The 23,591-nt window shown below is 38.1% G+C and overlaps 4 protein-coding genes across 4 annotated transcripts in view; 1 reads left to right on the forward strand and 3 right to left on the reverse strand.

The window, feature by feature from the left end:
- The window catches only part of LOC144628276 (uncharacterized), a 61,004-nt gene that overhangs the window by 15,021 nt on the left and 22,392 nt on the right, over window positions 1-23,591 (forward strand). Inside the window, exons 18-27 of the mRNA XM_078486348.1 lie at window positions 955-1,083; window positions 1,900-2,034; window positions 2,888-3,016; window positions 5,905-6,039; window positions 6,980-7,078; window positions 7,191-7,280; window positions 7,950-8,009; window positions 8,210-8,317; window positions 9,253-9,300; window positions 9,851-9,910. Coding sequence (XP_078342474.1) covers window positions 955-1,083; window positions 1,900-2,034; window positions 2,888-3,016; window positions 5,905-6,039; window positions 6,980-7,078; window positions 7,191-7,280; window positions 7,950-8,009; window positions 8,210-8,317; window positions 9,253-9,300; window positions 9,851-9,910 — 993 coding nt within the window. The remainder of the gene's footprint in view (window positions 1-954; window positions 1,084-1,899; window positions 2,035-2,887; window positions 3,017-5,904; window positions 6,040-6,979; window positions 7,079-7,190; window positions 7,281-7,949; window positions 8,010-8,209; window positions 8,318-9,252; window positions 9,301-9,850; window positions 9,911-23,591) is intronic.
- The window catches only part of LOC144628323 (uncharacterized), a 113,305-nt gene that overhangs the window by 3,194 nt on the left and 86,520 nt on the right, over window positions 1-23,591 (reverse strand). The window lies entirely within an intron of this gene.
- On the reverse strand, window positions 15,569-16,601 carry LOC144628366 (trace amine-associated receptor 9-like). The gene has a single exon (XM_078486464.1). It carries the CDS (start codon window positions 16,478-16,480, stop codon window positions 15,569-15,571), a length of 912 nt encoding a protein of 303 aa, XP_078342590.1. The 5' UTR covers window positions 16,481-16,601.
- Window positions 21,884-22,915, reverse strand: LOC144667410 (adenosine receptor A3-like). Its single transcript, XM_078528807.1, has one exon. It carries the CDS (start codon window positions 22,793-22,795, stop codon window positions 21,884-21,886), a length of 912 nt encoding a protein of 303 aa, XP_078384933.1. The 5' UTR covers window positions 22,796-22,915.

Raw genomic sequence — 23,591 nt, forward strand, 5'->3', positions numbered from 1 at the left:
ATTGACAATATTACTAAATTATTAATATTATTAATAATAATACTACTAAATTTAGACAATATTACTAAATTATCAATATTATTAATTAAATTGTAAACTACTACGTCACCAGTAAACTATGTTACCCTCATTAAATAAAGTTGTATTATTATATTACAACAATATTAAACTGTGAATAGAAACAATAGTTTTTTAGTGTTAACGCCTACGTCGCAAGTGGTGGTTAGGTTCTCAAGGGGCTCGGGGGCTGCAATCGCAATCACGTCCTCAAGGAGCCAAAACACCCAACTGACCTGCCTAAACCCGCAACCCAGCCATTAGCCCCCTGTTTCAGGCCCAAGAACGAGAGTACCCATCACACTCAAGCACAAATGGCACAGTGGAAGAAAACTTATACAACGAAGACCAAGATAAACGACCCATGAACAGGGGAGGGAAGGAGGGGAATGCTTAGAATACTACTCCAAACTAAACATGGAGTAAATTTGCATGACTGTGAAAGAGCACTTTAATTTGTGTGACCCAATCTATAATTTACTATTAAATAGATTTAGCCAAGTTGTTACCCATTCTGCTAACCACGATGACCATCAAAAATCAAGTGCATGCTCCTCCTATTTCTCTACATACATGATTCTTCTATTTCTACAACCCTCCAAGTTTATTTTTTTCCTGAGTGGCCATTTGGCCACTGACTGCTCAAGTTTGTTCGCCAGTGAAACATTTTAGTCCCTAAATTTAGCTCATGCTTTCAATCCTTCTTCTCAATTTTAGTCGCTAGGCTGGCAACTTCCGTTGCAATTTAGTCGCCAGCTCCAGATTTTTAGTCGCTATGGCGACTAAAATGGCCTTAACTGGAGGGTTGTTCTATGGTCTTGGGGTTCTGCTCTGCAGCCCTTTGGGCCACTGGGGAGCTCCGCTATAATGGTGTCATTATTTTGTTACCAATTGCAGGTAGAAGAGGAGCTTGCTAAAGAAAAAGACAATTCTGCTAAGCTAGAGAATTCAGTTACGGACCTTACATCTCAGTGTAGGATTTCTTTGCAACAAATGGAAGAGTTTAGAAAAGAAGTAAAAGAAAAGGTGAGTGGGCAGTAATGTGAAAATGTTTGAAAAGGACAAGTTTTGTTTCATGAAGAAGCATGAAGTTCAGGTGGTGTAAAAGCCTAATGGTTAACATGTTTGACTTGACTGGTTTAAGAAGGCCAGCCTTAAGCCATATCTGGGGTTTAACTACAGGTGTTGTGTTCTTTGGCAAGGCACTCCACTCTTACAATTTTTCTTTTGACCTAGTACAAAATGGTTCTGGCAAATTGTTAAGACAACCTGGCAAAATGCTTGGGAGTAAGCTTCCATGGACTAGCATTCTGGGGGAACCTGGGGGAACTCCCATATGAAACAGACAGGGATGCTCATCAGAAATTTTCAATTATGCAACAGAAAGTGGAGTTGACAATGGCTTGTCAATGCCAGGGCTGCAAATAATTTTTTCACTAGAAAGGACATATGTCCTACTAAAACACCATCTTGGTCGGACAAACAAAATAATTATTGTGGTCAGACATCACCAAAAACAAAAGGTTGATTTTATTCATGGATGCCGTAAAATGATTTATGATCAAAAAATTGTCGAAACATCATGTCTGACCACACTAGGGATTTCGTTGGACATGAACAAATTTTGGTCGGCCAATGTCCCATGACCGACTGTTATTTGCAGCCCTGCAATAAGCAATGCTCCTAATTTGGTGGTACACAAAAAAATATGTCTCCTCCTTGATGATTTTATTTATTCTCATCACCATACTGCATGACAATGTATTGATATTGTTAGAAGAAATTAGACATTGATCAATCTTGGTGCTTGAGGTGTTAACTGTTTGATTGCATTCTTTTCAGAGTGAAAGTCTTGTTGCCCTTGAAGCTGCCAAGGCTGCTGAGAAGTCTGTGTTGGACGAACAAGTCAGATCATCCCAGGAGACGTTACAGGAGAAGCTTAAAGAACTCAGTGCACTTCAACAACAGAATGTCAAGGTGAACAAAATAGAAATTAATATTAAGTCTAATGGTTAGCGTGCTAGACCCCGAGTCGAACGGCCCGGGTTCGAGCATTGTGTTCTTGGGCAAGACACTTTACTCTCACAGTGCCTCTCTCCACCGAGGTGTATATGTTGTGGTTTAATTTTATATTTGGTTTAAAATTTTTCAAACCAGTTTGATTTTTATTTTCTATTGTCTCACATTCATTATCATAATCTGAAACAAAGGGAAATAAAAATCAAACTGGTTTGAAAAATTTTAAACCAGAGATAAAATTAAAGCACAACATATACATGCTGGGGTGTAACCCTGCGATGGACTAGCATCCCATCCTAGTTGCTTAATGCTACGGAAACTGGTATTAGCTCCGGCTGTATGAGCCACAAGGTTCAGACACAGACTTAACCTTTACTTTTACCATTAAAATATTGCTGGTTATAAGCACCCTTGCTTGTAAGCCAGTTATAGGGTGTCATCTGGCTTATAACGAGAAATTTATTCTGGTTATAAGCCCTCCCCTGATCGTATCATAAGCCCACCCCTTAGTGTCCGCTTATGGGTGGTGTCTGAAACCTATAAGACGAGTCTGTTAGCAGATGTTAATCTTTATCCTAACTCCACTGCTTTCCAGGTTTAGCTATTTTCCCTTGGCCAATAAATCCAATGTCCACATATGACATTTTACATGATTTGTGCATTACATAAAGTTTGTCAACAAAAATGAAGGAAATTTTTCCATATTTATTTTCTAACCTTGTTACAGAGCTTTGTACTTGAAACAGAAATGGTAAAACTTCTTGTTTTTTCCACACTAGTAAGGTCTTATTTCTCATCTTTTTCCCCAAAGCTGAAAGAAGACTATGAAAGCATAAGGGAAAGTCATACCAAACTTGAAATCCAGGTGAAGACATCAGAAATGGAATTGGAAAATCATGCAAAGAGGTCTGCTCAACTGGAAGGTGAAATTAAAGGAAAGGTGTGTACTTATTTCTGTTAGTCAAGAGAATTTATACATTAGAAACTTAGACACAGTGGCTAGAGTTGCCCAAAGGCTTAAGCCCAGGGGGGTACTCCGGCTTGTAAATGACGGGGATGATCGAATGGAGGCAAAACTCAGGACCCCCAAAAAATCCCTGTCTTCCAACATTACCCCAAAAAAATCCCTGGACCAAAAATAACCCACAAAAAATGCCTTGTCAAATTACCCCTAAATTGCCAGGGGGGCAATTATATAACACAAAGAAAACCATAAAAAATTGAACGCTCGTGTTTGTTTATTCATCATACCATAATAATAATAATAATAATAATAATAATAATAATAATAATCGATATTTTAACAGGGTGACCCCTTCAGTCGCAGGACTGGTATCAACGGGGGCCCTGTGTAAAATAAAACAAATAAAAGTAAAAAAGAGTATACTATCTATCTATAAAAAAACTACTTTAAAAAGATACCACTAAAATGCTAAAAAAAAAAAAAAGTTAAAAAGTTTAAAAGAAGTACTAGTGTTCTCATAAAAATAAATAAATTACGAATTAAAAATGTTCTAAAAATAACCTAAGAATAAAAAGCAGAGATAGCTTGGAAACGTTCCTTTGGCTGCATAGTCTTAATGTTCGTCGGAAGACAATTAAAAATGGATGCACCATGATAATAAAAAGACTTTTTAGCGACATCTAAATGAATGTTTGGAAGTATAATGTCAGTAAAAGACGATCTAGTGCATCTCTGATTAAAAACATGTTGCTTGTCGCCCTGGCTACGTAACAGGAAATAGTCTTTAAAATATGAGGGAACGTCTCCGACCAAGCACTTGTTAACTAACAGTGCACAGTGCTTTTCCATAGTTTTTGTAAGAGGCGGCCAACGTAGGTTCTCGAGTATTGTTTCCGTAGCTATGTCAGGTTTAAACCCGTATACTATTTTCGCAGCTCGTCGTTGTAGGCGTTCAAGAGACTTTTTGTTAGTGCTGCCCAAAGGGCAAAAGCACGTATCACAATAGCTTATTATAGGTAAGACTGTGGACAAATAGATCTTATTTGCTGCTTCCGTGGTTAAACAACCTCTTAGTCGTGACAGGAGGCCAAGTCTGCTGGAAACCTTTGACCTTACATAGCTTATGTGATCGTTGAAAGATAAACACTCATCTAATATGACTCCTAGGTACTTGAACGATTTAACTTGGTTAACTTCCTTCCCTTCCATGAAAAGTGGACTATGGGATTCGGATCTAATTAGCCTCTGCCGAGTTCCAAATAAAACGTACTCAGTTTTCTTAATGTTGAGAAAGAGACCGTTCGCTGTTAACCAGTTAGCGACATTATTGAGATCGAGACTGATGTTCAGTTGTAGCTCGTCAATATTTGAAGCCGCAGTAAAAATAACGGTGTCGTCCGCATATAACATAACACTTGACAGACCAACGGCTGAAGGAAGGTCGTTTATGTAAAGAATAAACAGAAGAGGCCCTAACACGGAACCTTGAGGTACTCCGCTACTGATGTTGGCGGCAGAAGAAAGGTGATTTTCAATGGACACGCGTTGACTCCTGTTATTAAGATAGCTCTCAAACCACGAGAGAGGCTGGTCTCGAATTCCATATCTGTACAGCTTGTTTAAAAGACCATCGTGAGGAACAGTATCGAATGCCTTTTTCAGGTCAATAAACACTGCCCCCGTCAATAGCCCTTTGTCCATATGTCCACGAATTTTATCTGTAAGGAAGGTGACGGCCAACTGAGTTGAATGATTTGCGCGAAAACCCGATTGATATGGCGAGAGGAGAGAGTTTTCTGATAGGTAGCTATGTAGCTGATGGAAGACAGCTTTCTCCAAAATTTTCGACAGGATTGGTAAAATTGATATAATACGCGAAGGCCGCGCCAAGGCACTTTAGTTTGTTTTTAATACCCCAAAAAATCCCCTATTTAAATCAAGTCACCCAAAAAAATACTTGCCAAATTTTCCAACCCAAAAAAATCCCGGAATCGAAAATTTCAAACCCAAAAAAGTCAGTAAGTCAGTCTTGTATTCTGGAGTGCAAAGTCTGGGTTTAAGCCCGGGCCAGGGTTCTTGAAGTACTTCTTCGTTCTCAGACAAGACACACCACTCCTACAGTGTCTCTCTGCCTAGGAGTATAAATGGATGCTGGCATATCTGGAGGGCAATATGAAGGGGTGGCCTTGCATAACATCCAAGGGGAGTAGCATTTTGCCTTGTCACTTCATGTTGGAGATGTGGTGGCCTAACGGTTAGCATGCTGAACTCGGTTTGATCAGCGTCACTGTGTTGTGTCCTTAGGCAAGACACTACTCTCACAGTGCCTCTTTAAACCCAGGTTTATAGATGGTTACTAGCAAATTTTTTTTTTGTGTGTGTGGAGACGCGGTGGCCTAATGGTTAACGTGCTTGACTCCGAGTCGAACGGCCCGGGTTCATGGCCTGGGGCTCTGCGTTGTGTTCTTGGGCAAGACACTGTACTCTCAGTGCCTCTCTACGCCCAGGTGTATAAATGGGTACCAGCAAACTTACTGCTGGGGGGTAACCCTGCGATGGACTAGCATCCCATCCAGGGGGGAGTAGCAATACTCCTAGTCACTTAATGCTATGGAAACTGGGATAAGCTCCGGCTGTATGGGCCACTTAGGCTCGGACAGACTTTACTTTACTTTACTAGCAAATTTAGTGCTGGGGGTAACCCTGCGATACCTAGCTTCCCATCCAGGGGGAGTAAAAATACCCCTAGTCGCTTCATGCTACGTAAACCTGAGTTCAGAAAAACCACCAATACTAATGTCTGTATGATGAACTAATTTAAGCATTAAAGGCATTAATAACCACGATTGTTTTGATTTCCGTAGGTTGAGGTGATGACATTACTGCAGCAGGAGAAAGCATCAGAGAAAAGCTCATTGGAAAAACAGATTGAGGATGCCCAGCAATCCCTCAACAAAAAAGAAAAGGAAATATTGGTCGTACGAGGAGAATTGCAAGAGGTACTTGACTTTATACAGAGGGGGGAGGGGGGGGGGTTAAAAATGTAGTGATTGTTTGTGACCGGGACTATGACTAAGTGTCCACTTATGAACTATGTCTGCTAGTGGAAGGTTAAAAATGTAGTGTTGGTATGTGGCTGGAACCATGACTAAGAGCCTGTTTATATGGAGTAGAGTTGTCCCTGGTAGGAGAGTTATCCTCTCCCCTGCGCCATCTTTTACCGAGCGTTTATATGAGAAAATTGTCCCTGCTGACCGAGCCAAAACTTGGCCCTCTCGGTTCAAAAGAATGCCAAGGGTTATTTTGAAATATCTGTTAGGGCGGCGTTTTCTAAAATCAGGAACGCTGAAACATCGGCGAAGACCATTTTGGACAAATTTACCGCCGACTTCGATGTTGTTTTGGCCGATTCTAGCTCCGTATGTTTCAACTTGTCCCTAGCAGGCGAGGCAAAAATAACCAAACTGTTTATATGGAAAAAAGTTGGCTCGCTCCCCAGGGTCACCCTACCTTCAAAGCGAGTGACCCTCCACCCAGGGTCACCCTGTCCCCCCGAGCCAACTTTGCAATTTCTCATATAAACAGTTTGCAGCTATTTATAAAGAAACGTATGAAAAGCTCTCTCGCCCGGGGTGGCTCAGTATGGAGGGTAACCCTCCTACCAGGGACAACTCATCCTCCATATAAACAGGCCCTAAGTGTCCATGTATGGGAGGTGTCAACCTATGTCGTGTGTCTTTTAGCAGATGCCAAATTTAACTTCTTTGTTTTGACATTTCACAATAACAATAACTATAATCCAATGTTCACATATGACATTTCATAAGATTTGTGCATTACAATAAATTTTCTTTACAAAAATGAAGGAAATAATATGCATGTGGCGTTCATTGTTGCTATATTATTAAAAGTTTGAAACAATTTTTTCTTAATTTATAGTTCAAAGACAAATCTGCAGAGAACGTTAAATTGTTGGAAACTGAAAAGGAGCAGCTCTCCCTAAATTTGACCTCTACCAAGACCTTACTGGAGGAAAAGGTGTGTGTTCTTTCTTGTGCTTTATATGCAATCGAAGTTCAATATGATTGTTTTTTTACTTTCGACACTCAAACGAAAATTGGTGTGATTTCCTTTCTTGTTTTCTGATTAGGAGAAACTTATTACCAATTTGGGATCAGATCACCAAGAAGCCAGAAAAGAAATTATTTCATTAAAAGAGCAACTGGCCTCCACTTCACAAGTAAGTTTAAATTATTTAAGGAATGTGTCACGGCTGAGTTTAGTCTGTTTTATTAAGTTTTGCCAAATATTCACTATGAAGCTCTATATTAGCAAAGAAATTATTTTTTATGGATCTAAATGGCAAGACCATAGCTTCATTACAAACAAATAGGTCTCTGGGGCGTTATGATTTAGTTACCCCCGGTAATTTACTTAATTAAATGCCACCCTTGATGGAGCATCGCCCCCCAAATAAGCATCGCACTTGACAGCACTCAATACGCACCACACCCCTGAACGACGACACAATGCTTTAAAACACTTGAGATCTACAGCTTATTCGACGTACTCAGTCGGGGGAACAAGTGCCAGTTGATGGCGACATCACTTCTCCGAGAAGTGACTGAGCCCGCGGTTTTCGCCCCATAAGTTACTTAGCAACATGACTTATTTGTACGCACGATTGCTTTTGGAGCACCTGTGAGGGCTGTTGCTAGTTTTTGATTGGATGAAATTATTCGGAAATTATTTAAGTGTTTAACGAAGTATTGCCAAAACTGGCACTTATTCCCCCGTGTACTCCTTGAACAAGCACTAAGTAATAACCTGTGCCAATTGGCACTCTCAGGGGCAAGGTTCAAAGGTTAATTTTGATATCTAATCGCTATTTTCATTATGTTTTTAATAGTCACTCAAGGAAAAGAGCGATCAGATGGAAAACGCGACTAAACAGCACTTGCAAGAAAAGGTTGGGATCAGAATTCTTGTTGTATTAAATCTGATATGACATTCATGCAATGCTAATACGTTGCAAATGAATTTGGTTATTGTGAAAATACTGTTCCAGAAATGATCAAATCTGATATTCTACCTAATTACATTCCTGTGTGAATTTGTTGTATAAAGTTAGAGAGTTAGAGAGTTAATTTCTTTTCCTTGTCTTTGCAGCAAGCTTTGGAGTCCAACTTATCTGAGGTGGACAGTGCTGGCAAGAGCCAAGTTTCAGAATTGATGGGAACGCTAAAGAATGTTAAAGAAAAATTGAAAGAAAAAGAGGTATTTCAAGGAATAATTTTGAAGTGCATAAAGGACGCAAGAGGAAACGTGCATGCACTTGTTCAGTGTTATAAATAGGGATGCCATTGGCTATGGAATTTGTCTTTGTATAGTTAACAACTATTCACCGAAGTGGAGGTGGCTAGTGGTGGATATCTACCGAGCTGCAAACTGAAACAGTGAGATAATATAGCCCGAAAGGATGATTTTTGTCTCGTTTATTCCTGTAAAAGATAACAATTTTCTCGCGCACGTTGCTCGGGGGTGAATAGCAAAGGATATTCCGAGTTTGAGTGGGCAATCAGCGCGCGCCAAAAACGCTATCCACAGTTTTAGTGTATACTAAATAATAATATAACAGAGCGACTTTCTGACTTTCACTCTGGCCTATCACAAAGGACAAAGACAATCCTGTGAACCAATCAAAACTCAAAGCAAACACATGTAGCCGCCTTGAAGCTCGGGAAAACGTATGTGAGTGATTGGCAATTGGTTTTGGTTTTACTTCTGAATGGTTGAGTAGATGACACGAGATTTTAAAACCAGTCACAGAGCGAAGTGCAATTTCGAACTACTTTCGACACTCAATCGAGAATTGCTCTTTTTGCCTGGGCCCAGTTGTTTAAAGGGTGGATAACGCTTTCCACCGACAAAACAAACTACACTATCATGATTTATGCGGTGGATAGCGCTATCCACCCTTTGAACAACTGGGGCCTGACGTTTTGTGTATCGTCGGGTTAAGAATTTTTCAATCCTAGGTGGCTTAGGAAGGTGCCAGCGAATTCAATGCTGGGGGTAACTTTCTGCACTGTGTAGGATTAATTGACGTGCCCTCAGCCAAATGAGCATGCTGTAATGTTTGCATGTATATTAGTAACCTATTAAAAGTAACAATTAACAAGCAAGTTTTTGTCTTTGTTTTTGTTTTTCAGGAAATGTGTGATAAACACGTCCAAGAAAAGCAACAACTTCAAGAAAAGGCAAACAACATCTATATAGAGGATAATACATGGTTGCCCAGAGATATAAAATTTATCTTTGAGTGTTCAAATCGATATCTCACAAGTTTGATGCGCTCACTCGTGAGATATCGCTTTGAACACGAAAAGAGAAATGTCATATCTCCGAGCAACCATGTATTATTTTGTTTAATATAAAAACCTACTTATTACGAGGTTTTTTAACGATTTTCCAAAAATTTCCGACCTTTTTCCGAAGATTTCCGACGATTTTCAAAATGTTGTCCGAAGGTCGTATGAATGATTTCAAACATTTCCCTAACTTTTCCGAAGATTTGCGAAGATTGCAGATGTTTCGACTTAATATCGATAATCTTTGGCTCATCTAGCATTGAAAACTGGTCAACTCGTCAGCAAACGTGTGGAAATTGATATCTTCATATATGTGATAGATATGATTTTTTTCAGCGAGAGAAAGCCACTTTATTTTATTCAATTAAATAATTAATTAATCCAGTCTTCATCTCAAAATATCTCTTCGCTTTACTAATTGCCACACATTTCTCGTCAGATCCAACAATTTGAACAAGAGAAATCGTCACTAGAAGAAGCCATGAGAGAACTTGGACAGGTGAGCGTGCTTTATTAGCAGAAATAAGCATAAGTCACGTAAAAATTAGACTGCAATCTCTCTTTGAGCATATTCAGCGGTGTTTCTGCCATTCTTGATCATGCGCCGTCACAAATTTCTCACACGTTTACCTCCACTACCCTACCCCCCGTCCGCTTGGTAGTTTTGTCGCATTCTTCAAGATGACGGCTTCGCAATCGCACATGACTGTTTTACAGTCTCATTGATAAAAAGTGTTGGGATTGAGAAGATCTACGTTTGTATTGCATTATCGTCTTCGCGCCTTCAGAGGTATTCCTCTTGCTTTTTCGCACTATTACCATGCTCCGTCTCAATGAAATACTGCGGCTGGAATGGTCCTTTCTACTGGAAAGTTTTGTAAATGGTACACACTTGTCTCGTTCCATTGTGTTTGTTGAAAAATTGTACTGTTTCATTTGCCGGAAAATTCTGATCGGTTTTTCCACACAGATGGAAAGCGCACCAGGGCTACAAGAACTTCTCTCCCCTCCCCCGTCCTTTTAAGGACCACCGTCACCCGGACGATATGACTAGATAAACTTCTGATACTACTGGGTTCAAACCATTTCTCATTCAACACAATGCTAATGACCTTTCAGTTTTTTTTTTCAACCGAAGTGTTTCAAAATAACATTGTAAAGCAACAGATTAGTGTGAAGTAGTTCATGGACTCGATTTCTTTTGGGAGAAGTTGAACATTACTCTGAAAGTAACTTGTGTTATTCATTGATTGATATCTTTCTTAACATCACTGTTAACACCATGCAACAAATGTTCTTGTCACTATTGTTATAATATTAACATCATTTCGTTCTCAGCACAGACAAACAATTCCGAACCCAGCAGCAAAAATATATTTGAGCCCATCGGCAAATATTTGCTACGTTAAATGACGAGCTACAAAATGTATTGTACTAAACCCTTGCTGTTATTGGTCAGTTATACTGTTAGGGGGTTCCGCAATGAAATTTTCATCCGTTTGGCTAAGATCAATTGTAATGATCAGTTTTAATATATAGATTTAGCCAAGCCTTAAAGCGGAGCTCCGCACTTATTTTCTGGTTCTTAAAATTTTGTGAAAATACTCATTCAAATTACTTTTTTTAAGTTATCAAACGTATACTACTCAAGAAAGATCCATAGCCGAAATAAATCATCAACTCCAATCGCAGAAATTGCGCTTACAAAATCTTGTTATTACCCTGGACAAAACAAGTAAGATTTGAGCCCGCGATTCAACGGAAAACTATAACCTGGTCAGCGGTAAGCTTAAAAAACACATGACGCGATATGGTCATGTGATACTGGTCAGCGGATGCCTGGTTTTGATAGCTGTCAATTGATCATAACATGGATGACCAATATCAAAGATACAAGCAGTCGCTATCTTCAAAGTTATTTGGGATATGATAAATAGAGGATATTACATGGTTGCGCGGAGATATGAAATTTATCTTCGAGTGTTCAAATCGATATCTCACGAGTGAGCGCAGCGAACGAGTGGGATATCGATTTGAACACGAGAAGATAAGTTTCATATCTCCAAGTAACCATGTAATATTCTGTTTATTATATAAACCTACTAATTACAATGTTTTTGACGATTTTCCGAAGATTGCCGACCATTTTCCGAAGATTTCCGAAGATTTGCAAATAGTCGTCCGAAGGTCGTACGAATGTTTCCGAACATTTTCCGAACTTTTCCGAAAATTTCCGAAGATTGCCGAAGATTGCCGAGGAAAATCCGAAGATGTTTCGACTTAATATCGATTTACTTTGGCTCATTCAGCATTGAAACAGGGCAAACTTGTCAGAAAATGTTTAGAAATCGATATCTTCACATGTGAAAATAACATGTTATTTTCACGTGTGAAGATATGATTTTTTCGTGCGAAAGATTTCCTGGTATTTCACTGATGTTTATAGAGCGTTTTCACGTGACGTCACATTTTTCGCGGGAAATTTGAGACGCCATATTGGTGTTCCACTTTTCCATCATGGCGGTATATTCCCTCTCGGATTATGTGAACAACCTCGATCCCCACGTGAAGAAACCTACTCTGATGAGATTTCTTGTGTTGGAATGGATCCTGTAATAATTCCGGATAAAACATACGATCCAGAATGCTTGCCTCCTGTCGAATCTATGGATTTGCTGTCGTTTTGAGTGCTAGAAACCGGCTATTACAGTAAGGACCAATCTTTCAGAAGTTCACACGGGCGATTAAACAACTTATTCAGGGTTTGTAAATAGCGTTAAAGAGTATAAAATAGGCCAAAAGTTCATCGTTATCGGAAAGGTTAGGCAGTTACAAAGAATGAACGATTCAAATGTTACGCTTTCGATAATAACCGAGCAAAATGGTATGGCGGGACAAGGCAAATGTGGCTCGCATATCACAAGAGTTCTGTTTTACATCGAGGCATGGAATCAAAATAGGAATAAAGAAAAAACTTTCATGTTGTGTCTTTAAGTTTGATTCGCCCTTTCTCTGTTTCTATTGTTTCAAGGAGCAGAAACATATCAACAACTTGTCAGCCAACTTCGATAATTTGCAGCAAATGTTGTCTGAGTTAATATATTTGCCTTCCTGGGATTAAGCTAAAAGTTGACCAAAATTGTTTGCCCAATGTTTAAATGCCAAGTTATTCATTTATTTTCCAACCCAGTCTTTCAAATGCTGGAGGAGTTGGTTTTTGTATCAAGGCAGATCATCCAGTTGTTACAACTTGTCCAGAGCTAAAAACAACAAATGACTTTGAAGATCTATGGGTAGAAATGCAAAATGGATCTCAAAGAAACATGATCTGTAGTGTGTGTGATTTATCTGCACCCAAATGGTTATATACAAAACTTTATGGATAATCTTAACTCTACAGTTGGCAGGAGAGGGAGATTTCTCCCAGGTTGGGAGATTTCAATCTAGACCTCCTTAAATTGGATTCTCGTGCAGATACAGAAAACTTTTTAAATACCTTTAATGTCTAGTTTTCAACCACACATTTTACAACCCACCCGAATTACTGACCACTCAGAAACATCTCACCTCAAGTGGAAATCTTGTTTATGATCTTACTGATCGTCTACCTAACTTCCTAATTGTAAAAAAAAAATATATTCTTCTCTTCCCAATAATATTAAGATCTAATAATGAGATGATTTTTATTTTTATGAATCTGCTTTAATTCAAGTTATCCAGTGATCCTAATGTAATGTTTAATTCCTTTTACACTAGAATCTCAGAAATAATTGTTGTTCATATCCCTATCAAACAACTTTCTAAACGTGAATCTAAAGTGAAATCCAAACCATGAACAACTGCATTAAGCAACTCAATTATCATTCTAAAAGAAGTATATGAAAACCAAACCTACTTATTATCATTCAAAATTTAAACTTTTAGGAATGGGCATAACCACTTGCTAAAAGTGAGTAAAAATAACGATAAAAATAATCACTTCCATGTAAATAAGTCTGATTCCAAGAAAGGTTAGTGGAAGGGGATAAGACAACTTGTCAACCTTAGATGCAGATCTGGATGTACTCCCACTAAATTACTTGTTGACGATGCTGAAAAAAATGACCCTAAGTCAATGGCAAAATTATGCTTTTAACCCTTTTTTTGTTCATATTGGATATTTTTTTGGCTAAGAGTGTTCGTAGAGTAAATACATCCCCCCTTCAGTATCTCACACCTTCATCTCAGGATAATTTCTTTCTATTTCCCATCACAACTGTGGAAATTGAAAATAAAATTATTAAACTGAATGCCAGCAAGTCTACTGGACCCTTTAGTATACCAATCAACATCCTAGGAGCTACTAAAGAATGCCATATCTAAGCCTCTACTACGAGAAATTATATTTAATAAATGCTTCCTTTTCAATTCTACTGGAATTGTCCCAAGCAATTTAAAAAAAGCTGAAGTTACCCCTGTGTTATAAACAAGTTTAGGCCTTACAAACAAGTTTAGACAATTCTGTCCATATTCAATAAACTGTTGGAAAAATTGATGCATAAGAGAATGCTATACCTTTTGGCAAAGAAGAAAGTAATTTATTGCAAACAGTTTGGTTTCTGTGAAAACACTCCACTGATCATGCCATTCTAAGCATCATCGACTTGATACAACATGCAATTGACTGCAACGAACTTTCTTGTGGTATAATTATTTTAAGATTTCAGTAAAGCCTTTGATGCTGTAAATCATAACATCTAGAGTGAGAAACTAGATTATTGTGGATTTCGTGGAGTAACGAAAGATTGGTTCACCTCATATCTTACCAACAGATATCAGTTTGTTTTCTTGGGACATACTGTGTCAGATCTTCAATCTTCGAAATGCTTGCTGCTAACTCGGTCATTTTCTAACATATAGCATCAGCTAAATCGTCTCTACTTATGGCAGAAATACATCTTCCTCTTTCCGTAGTCAGGTATTCCACGTACTTGCCTTTGTTGACGAACACGTAGAACACGAAAAAACTCAGTTTTTCACCACTGGGCCTTCTTTTTCCCCGTATTATTGCCACAGCCGACGAGAATGCAAAGAATCTTAATGTAAATGAGTGTTTTCGCGCATTAAAGTAGTCGAAAAACTGTAAATTATGCTCTAACTGTTGTGTGACGCTACTCAAACTCTGCTTCGATGGAACACCAATATGGCGGATAAAGTCGGTTGCCATGACAATGGAGAAATCTAGTCACGTGAGTGAAAACGCTCTATATAATAAGATGACATTCATCTCCCCCTGGTCGGGTTACCGTGTGACTTCCCTCCCCCTCCCCGAGAGTCTGTAGGCGCGGGCGGGCGGGCGGGCGGGCGGGCGGGCGGGCGTACGCTCACTCGATAACCAAATTTTTTCGGCTTCATGGGTTTACCAAATTTCCTTACCCATGGTGCTCCGCTGGCACGCTTCGCGTGCTTGGCTAGAGCTCCGCTAAAAATTATGAAGTCAAATACAACCAGGAGCCATTTTTGTCGTCTGTTAACCTTTCTATAAACTGGGCTTCAACAGAAATAGTCATGGATAAAAGTGCTTTTTTATTCTGATAAATAAGGCTGGTAAAATATTTCTAACCATTCGTCGACTAAAATTTTCAAGTTTTCGGTCTCATTTATTCGTTGCCGCTGCCATCTGGTGATCAACAAACACATGAACGTTGCACAGTTTTTCTTTGAAGTTTATTTTACTTGAATAACTAAAGGTTTCTGTTATCATACATTCTGTGTTAACCTTCAAACAAATTATTACACTTACTCGATTATAATATTTTAACTCTGGTATAGGTCATAATATTATAGTTTTGCGCTCATCCAAAGAGGAATCCGCACAAACTGTTAAATGTCTGTTGTGAAACCTAAACTCGCGTTTACATTTCTTAAAGTATTCCCATTGGTGGCTTCACATGAAAGCTAAATTAAAGATAAAACAAAGTTTCTGCTTCATGGATGCCTAGTGGATGGCGCATCCTTGCCCACAGTTTTGTAGTTTTTCGTTCGTAATTTAGCGCTGTTTCCCTTTCGATTTGAAAGCAATATTGAACATTGTTAGATATGAATTTAGCTACAATTTTTTTTGTTCACGCTTTTTGGACACCGTCAATTGTACTTTTCAATTTACATAGCTAGTCTTTTAAAAACAAGAAATCTGCCTGATTGTGCCTTTAACTGCTTGTTTCACTTCCCTGATTTTCCAACAGTACAAGATCGGGTTTAGAGATGAGTTTAAGAAGATTAGAGTTGATGTAGCTAACCAAGCCATGTAATGTTCAATTCCATTCGCATATAGTACAACCACAATAACCCACGGAACGTAGCAGGAAACTAATGCCAACTGCACCCACATAATGCTGGAAACTGTCTTTTTGTATCTTGCTATGTTCAGTGGAATCCCTTCTTCGTTCTGTTGTCCGTGGGGGAAATTGTTTTGTACTTGGGCTTGTTGATGTCGTAGTTTGAGGTGGATCCTCGTGTAACAGAAAATGGAAGTTACCGTGCAAAGTATTAAGACAACAGAGGCTTCCTTTAAGGCGATATCTCTTTTCCACACCGAGAGCAATCCAATTGAAACAGCAATTGGCCAGAAACAAGTTATGACTACACGAACTCGCCTGAATGTTACGAAATGTCTGTATCTCAGTCCCAGCAACAAGGCGAGAAGTCTGTCCACACTTATTGCTGTCGATATGAAGATAGAAACTGCGCACAAAATATAACTTGAAGATACAGAAACGTTGTAAGCATAAGAGTAAACAGTCTCATTCATATTTATTATAAAAAAGATAATGCGGGTAGCATAGACTGGTTGTGTAATAAGACCAACGCAAAGATCAGTGACCGCCAGACATCGAAAGAAAAGTTTTGTCGGAGGATGAATAGAAGAGACATTCTTCAGAGCCACAAGGATCAGAGCATTGCCCACAGCAGCGGTGATGGAAAGAAAAATGTTCAAAGCTGAAAAAAATTCAGCTATGCCTGCTGGTGGTGCGCTGAGTTCTTGATTCAGTTTGCTTGTGTAGTTTCCTTCTCCAGTAAAGTTCACCATCGTTCTTGGGTGTTCTGAAAATTAAGCTTGTCTTGAAGAGTTCTTGAAGTCGAGGAAGCTCCGCAATTTAGAAGTTTTAGCTTGCAGCTTTGTTAGTGAGCTGGTGATTTTATACGTCGCTGATAACAAATCCGCTTGTGCTGTGTAAATGTTTCTTGCAGGACTTCCTATTTAATTTTAAAGGAATGAATGTTTGTTTTTAACTTGCTTTTTTTTTCTAAGCTGTTAGTGTCCAATAAAGAATGGAACATAGCATCGGTCAAATATCTTTTTAGCCAAAAATGTGTTTGAAAATTACTGCCGTTATTTAGGTGTAGAGTCGTTTCGAGTCTATCGATAGATATTACAGCTGTGAAGTGTTTTTCCTTATAGTTAAATTAATTTTAAGATTTTTTGTTATCAGGCGCGTAGCACATCCATCGGCTTGATTATTAAAAATCCTTCATAATCGTGATCGACTTGTCAAAGATACGTAAGAAAGCGGAAAAAATGATCCTTTTTATCTCTGTGTTTGTAGCTCTTGACGAAAATGCTTATCTATATGGATAATAAGACGCCGCAATAATCCAAGTTATATATACACAGTTTTGGGCTGGGTAGAGTTGTGTTCTAATTATCTAGGCAATTTTTTACTGGTGTCAATTAGAATCGGTTGGTTATGTTTAATGAGACTTCAAGGTTTGACAGGCAGGGCCATTAACCTGGTTTGAACGAAAATGGCAGATAACGTTTGGGACGTGCGTAATTCTCTTTGAACTGGCGATAAATAAAATTGTATTCTCCAGGAAGTTGAATGGAATTGCATTCTGCAGCAAAGTGTTTTCAACCTCTGGACTGAGGACAAAACCTTTTATTCAAGGAAAGGAATTTAAAATGTCTTTCAAAACTTGAACTTCTTCTTCTTTTTCACCTACACATGCAAGAGGAATTTTGTAGAGAAAGTGAATTCTTGGCTAGCCAATACTGCCACAGTGCGTGGTCCAAAATATTTGTTTTGCGAGAAGCAATTAATTTAAAGTTTACCTTTAGAAGTGTGGAAAATTTGACATGTGAAGCTCATACAACACACACAAAAATGAATGTTGTCAAATGACAAGATAGTCATCGATGTTTATTACAAGAATATTGTGGCAAAAATGGCTCTGCTCTGCAAAAAGTCCCAATAAAAAGCCATGAAAATAAAAAAAATGGACTTTCTCAAAGTCGTTCTCTTCTGGTTCACAAGGCCTGCTTTCTCGTGCTCCGCTTTCCTTCAGCTCAACTTGAAAGCAAGTTTAATTGAACGGTAAATATTGTGGTTTTGACAAAATAAACATTTGTCGTTATACAGTCTGGTAGCGTAGGCAAGTCCAGAATTAATTTTCTCTAAACACTTCCCCTTACAACTGCAGGTGATCTGAAATCGAAATTTAAGTTTCTCGTAAACATGTAGCTTACAAATGCCTTGACAATTCCCAAAATAAGTATACGAGGCTTTACCAGCCTACAGTTCATCATTTGAGAAACGTACAGTGAAAATAAAATTTAGTAAAATGAAAGGCATTTCGTCAGTATATTTCACAACAATGCTTCAACTCGGCTAAATTTATTCCTCAGAGTTTTCATGAAACGTCTTCAGCCCAGTTGTGTATTTTACATGAGCGAACATTGTATTGTAGTTGGGGTAGGAAATATCGATTGAATACAGTCCAAACTTAGTCACGGTTAAGAGAGCTTTTTCACTCGAATAAATAACACTAAGGTAATATTTCTTACCGTTTTTCAGCTTAAACAAAAGATTTGGGTCTCATTAATTCAGTGCGGTTGTCATCAACAAATACATGAAAGTTGCACAGTTTTTTTTTTCTGAATTTTATTTTACGTGAATCAACTGAAATTTCTGTTATCATACATTATGTATTATCCTGTCATACAAATGATCAGAAAAATTTCAACTCTGGTATAGGTAATAATAAAAATTTGCACTCATCCAAAGAGGGATTGGCATAAACTGATACTCCTGGGTTCAAACCATTTACTTTGTTAAATGTCTGTTGTAAAACCTAAGCTCGCATTTACGTGATAGTTAAATAAAGTTAAAACAAAGTTACTGCTTCACTCTTTGCGCCAAATGGATGCGTAATGGAAGGCCCATCTTTGTCTACAGTTTTGCAGTTTATCGTTTGTAATCTCGCGCTGTCTCCGTCTTTTTGAACATTGCAAGAAATGAATGAATTAAGTTATTTGGAGACTCTCAATTGTACTTTTCAACTTTATGTCGATCTACCAGCTAGTCTTCTAAAAACAGTAAAGCTGCCTGATTGTGCCTTTAACTGCTTGTTTCACTTCCCTGATTTTCCAACAGTACAAGATCGGGTTTAGAGATGAATTTAAGTAGAGTAGCGTTAATGCAGCTGACCAAGCCACATCATGTTTAATTCCATTCGCATCTAGTACAGCCATAATGCACCACGGAACATAGCAGGCAACTAATGCCAACTGCAGCCACATAATGCTGGAAACTGTCTTTTTGTATCTTGCTATGTTTAGTGGAATCCCTTCTCCGTTCTGTTGTCCCCGTGAGGGACATTGTTTTGTACTTGGGCTTGTTGATGTCGTAGTTTGAGGTGGATCCTCGTGTAACAGAAAGTCGAAGTTAACAGACAAAGTATTAAGGAAACAGAAGCTGCCTTAATGGATATATTTTCTCTGCACACCGACAGCAATCCAATTGAAGCAGCAAATAGCCAAAAACAAGTTATGACTACACGAACTCGCCTCAATGTTACGACATGTCTGTATCTCAGTCTCAACAACAGTGCGAGAAGTCTGTCCACACTAATTGCTGTCGATGTCAAGCCAGATACTCCACATAAAATATAACCTAAAACTACTCTAATTTTGTAAACATAAAACAAAACATTCACGTTTATTTTTATTATCCGAGAGAAAATGCTGGTAATATACAGTGGTTGTACAATAAGACCAACGCAAAGATAAGTGACCGCCAGACATCGAAAGAAAAGTTTTGTCGGAGGATGAATAGAAGAGACATTCTTCAGAGCAAAAATAATCAGAGCATTGCCCACAGCAGCGGTGATGGAAAGAAAAATGTTCAATGCTGAAAGAAATTCATCTATGCCTCCTGGTGGTTCGTGGAGTATTGGGGTCAGTTTGATTGTGTAGTTTCCTTCTCCAGTAAAGTTCGCCATTGCTCTTGGGTGTTCTGAAAATTAAGCTTGTCTTGAAGAGTTCTTGAAGTTGAGTAAGGTCCGTAATTTAGAAGTTTAGCTTGCAGCTTGTTAGTGAGCTGGTGATTTTATATGTCGCTGATAACACATCTGCTTGTGCTTTGTAAGTGTTTCTTGCAGGACTTCCTATTTAATTTTAAAGGAATGAATATTTGTTTTTAACTTGATAGATGTGTCAGTTGGTGAGCTATGCCTGCTGGTGGTGCGCTGAGTGCTTGGTTCAGTTTGCTTGTATAGTTTCCTTCTCCAGTAAAGTTCGCCATTGTTCTTGGGTGATCTGAAAATTAAGCTTGCATGGAAGAGTGGTTGAAGTTGAGAAGTTCTGAAGCTTTAAGAAAATAACATTAGCTTGCTGCTTTGTTATTTGAGATGATGATTTCATAGTCGCTGACAACACGCCCACTTGTGCTGACAGAGTGTATCTAAACATAGTCGATGTTTTATAATATTAGGAAAAATAGTTCAGTTTTGCTCTGCTGAAAATTCTAAAATCCATGTGAAGAGTTAAGGGTAAAGTTTATTGTTTTGATCAAGATAAAAAATTTTGTTGTTGCGCATTTTAGTAGCGTGGACATTAGCTAAGAATTCATTTTCGTTAAACACTTCCGCCTACATTTACAAGTGGAGGTGATCTGAAATGGAAATTTAAGTTTCCCGTAAACATGCATCTTTACAAATGCATTTTCTAGGTAATAGTTTCGTCTGTACAAGTTAATAACGGGCTGTCGACATATTCACTTGTTGCCTCAACTGGACGTTTAGGACAAAACGTTCTCTGTTGTCAATCCAAACTTTGTTCATGCAACGTTTGATGTTAATTACGTGTTGTCGTTGCGTGACGTTAAGAGCGTGTTTTGACACCCGTGTTGACGTCAAGATGCTACCGACGGGTGGTTTGAAGGCAAACGGCAAACATTTGTTTATATTTCCAAGACTTGAAAATTTATAAATAAATTATCCGAGACTTACCAGCCTACAATTCATTATTTCAGCAACCTGCAGTGGGAATAAAAACTTTCTAAAGTCTTTTTTTTTTTCAGAATATTTTACAGCAGTATTTCTCCCAGACAAATAATTTCACTGAGTTCTAATGTTAATAGGATTATGAAACGCATATTTGTTTTCACTTTTTCGATTATAACGGTACACTTCATTCATTATTTACGGGAATGGAACCTTAGTAACTAAGGATGCTTTTATGTTGTAGAGGTTAACTGGTGTAGTTGGAAGTTCTTTCCTTGTGTATTGTTGAGTTGCACTGCGTTTTGTTATAGAAAAGAAATACCAGCTTTATAAAAGGGCATCAGAGAATTGTTGGTAAATCTGACTAAGTATTAACGTTGGAGGGTGACCAACGATTGGCTAGCATCCCTTTTCGGGGAAGATTGATGTTAATTCATAAGCAGCCAGTTATTTTATCCATTTGTTAATATTATTCATTTCTTACAAAAAGGCTATTTCTTCATTTCCAAAGTTTCTTTGTGTCTTTTTAACTCGGGAAATTCTGAGTTTTAGTAAGCAGGGCCAATTTCACTCCTTCCGTCATTAGTTTTCTTGTAAACAAAGGCACGCAATGCATGCAAGAGAAGTTTTCGATTCTTGTTTCATTATTAATTTTCCGAGTTGAGTGGCTCAAAGCCACTTTGATCTAATTAAAAGAGCGACATGTCACGATATTTTAGGTCATATTTTCTGATATACAAAATTACCTTAAAAAGCTCAAGAAACCTTAAAACAATTATAGCTTCCAAGGCAGGATAGCAATTTAAAGGTAATGATAAACCAAAATTAAATTTTCTAGTTTGATTTAAAGCAATTTTGCACATAACAAGAGATTAATTTAGCTACTTTCTTTTTTACCTTACTTACATGTCAGGTGTAAACTAATCACATGTTTGTGCTGATACAGTTGCCATTTGTGACTTAGCATGTTGCTAAATTAAAGAAAAACGAATTTGCTCCTTCACTATTTGCGCCAAAAAAATGTGCAGTGAAAGGCGTTTCTTTCTCTGCAATATTACAGTTATCTTTCGTAATCTGGCACTGTCTCAGTCTTTTCCAGTTCGATCTGAAGGCACTTTTGAACACTGCAAGAAATCAATTTAGCTACTTTTTTCACGCTATTTGGACAATTGTACTTTTCAACTTTATGTCGATTTACAAAACTGGTCTTTTAAAAACAGTAAAGCTGCCTGATTGTGTCTTTAACTGCTTGTTTGACTCCACTGATTTTCCAACAGTACACGATCGGGTTTAGAGATGAGTTTAACAAGACCAGTGTATGTGTAGCTGACCAAGCCACGATATGTTTAATTCCATTCGTTTCTAGTACTGCCGCAATGCACCACGGAACATAGGAAGCAACTAATGCCAACTGCACCCACATAATGCTGGAAACTGTCTTTTTGTATCTTGCTACGTTTAGTGGAATCCCTTCTCCGTTTTGTTTTCCGTGGGGGACATTGTTTTGTACTTGGGCTTGTTGATGTCGTAGTTTGAGGTGGATCCTCGTGTAACAGAAAATGGAAGTTACCAGACAAAGTATTAATAAAACAGAGGCTTCCTTTAAGGCGATATCTTCATTCCACAGCCGGAGAAACCCACTTGAAATAGCAATCAACCAAAAACAAGTTATGACTACACGAACTCGCCTCATTGTTACGACATGCCTGTATCTCAGTCCCAGCAACAGTGCGAGAAGTCTGTCCACACTTATTGCTGTCGATGTAAAGACAGATACTCCACATAAAATATAACTTGAAGCTACATTAACTTTGTAAATATAGAACACGACATTCACGTTCACCTTGATTATACGAGACATACTGTAGGTGGAATAAAGTGGTTGAACAATGAGACCAACGCAAAGATCAGTGACCGCCAGACATTGAAAGAAAAGTTTTGTCGGAGGATGAATAGAAGAGACATTCTTTAGAGCCACAAGGATCAGAGCATTGCCCACAGCAGCGGTGATGGAAAGAAAAATGTTCAAAGCTGAAAGAAATTCAACTATGCCTGCTGGTGGTGCGCTGAATGCTTGGTTCAGTTCGCTTGTGTAGTTTCCTTCCCCAGTAAAGTTCGCCATTGTTCTTGGATAGTCAGAAAATTAAGCTTGTTGTTGAAAAGCTCTGAAAGTTGGGAAATGTACGAAACTTGGAACTAAAAGTTTCAGCTTTTTGGTGGAATGATGATTTTATGTCCTTGATAGCACGCCCTCTTGATTTCTAAATGCTTGTATTTTTTCTTATTAAATGTCTCTTTCCTTATTTGCTTTCTAAATGTCCTTTTAACTTTACTACCTAGTTATCCTAAAAAAACACCCAGTTATAATTGCATTATAATTGCATTATAATTTTACATCTCGTCATTTGTCATTTTCATGAAGATTTGAGTTAAAAACAGATATAACTGTCAGTTGTTAAAATATAAGAGTATTTGAGATTGTGCTATTTTTCCAAGCTGTTAGAGTTTTCCTAAAGATCAAATGAACTGGCATCGGTCACATATCTTTTTTAAACATAAGATATTAAATGAAAAGAGTGGGCGCATTTCAAGTTTTGCTGTTATTTACGTAGAGCCTTGAGAAGTAATTAAATCTAGTTATTAAAATAAAACCTATTTTTCTAGCACATCGAGCTTGAATATCAAAAATCCTTTATAATTGCGATTGAAGATATCGAGTTGGCTGTATCAATGATCATTTGTTTTTCTGTCGGGGTGAGGAACATAGAATATCAATATGCATTCAAACATTGCAAGATGCTAAAACTGTTTACACAAAAAATATAAAAGCCGGAGAAAACTGTTTACTCGTCATTTATTAGTTTCAACCGGTGACAATTATTGATCATCAGATATTGCAATATTCAAACAAAAATTTG

This window comes from Oculina patagonica, chromosome 10 (genome assembly GCF_052425735.1).
Source record: "Oculina patagonica isolate OP01 chromosome 10, crgOcupat, whole genome shotgun sequence".
Taxonomy (NCBI): domain Eukaryota; kingdom Metazoa; phylum Cnidaria; class Anthozoa; order Scleractinia; family Oculinidae; genus Oculina; species Oculina patagonica.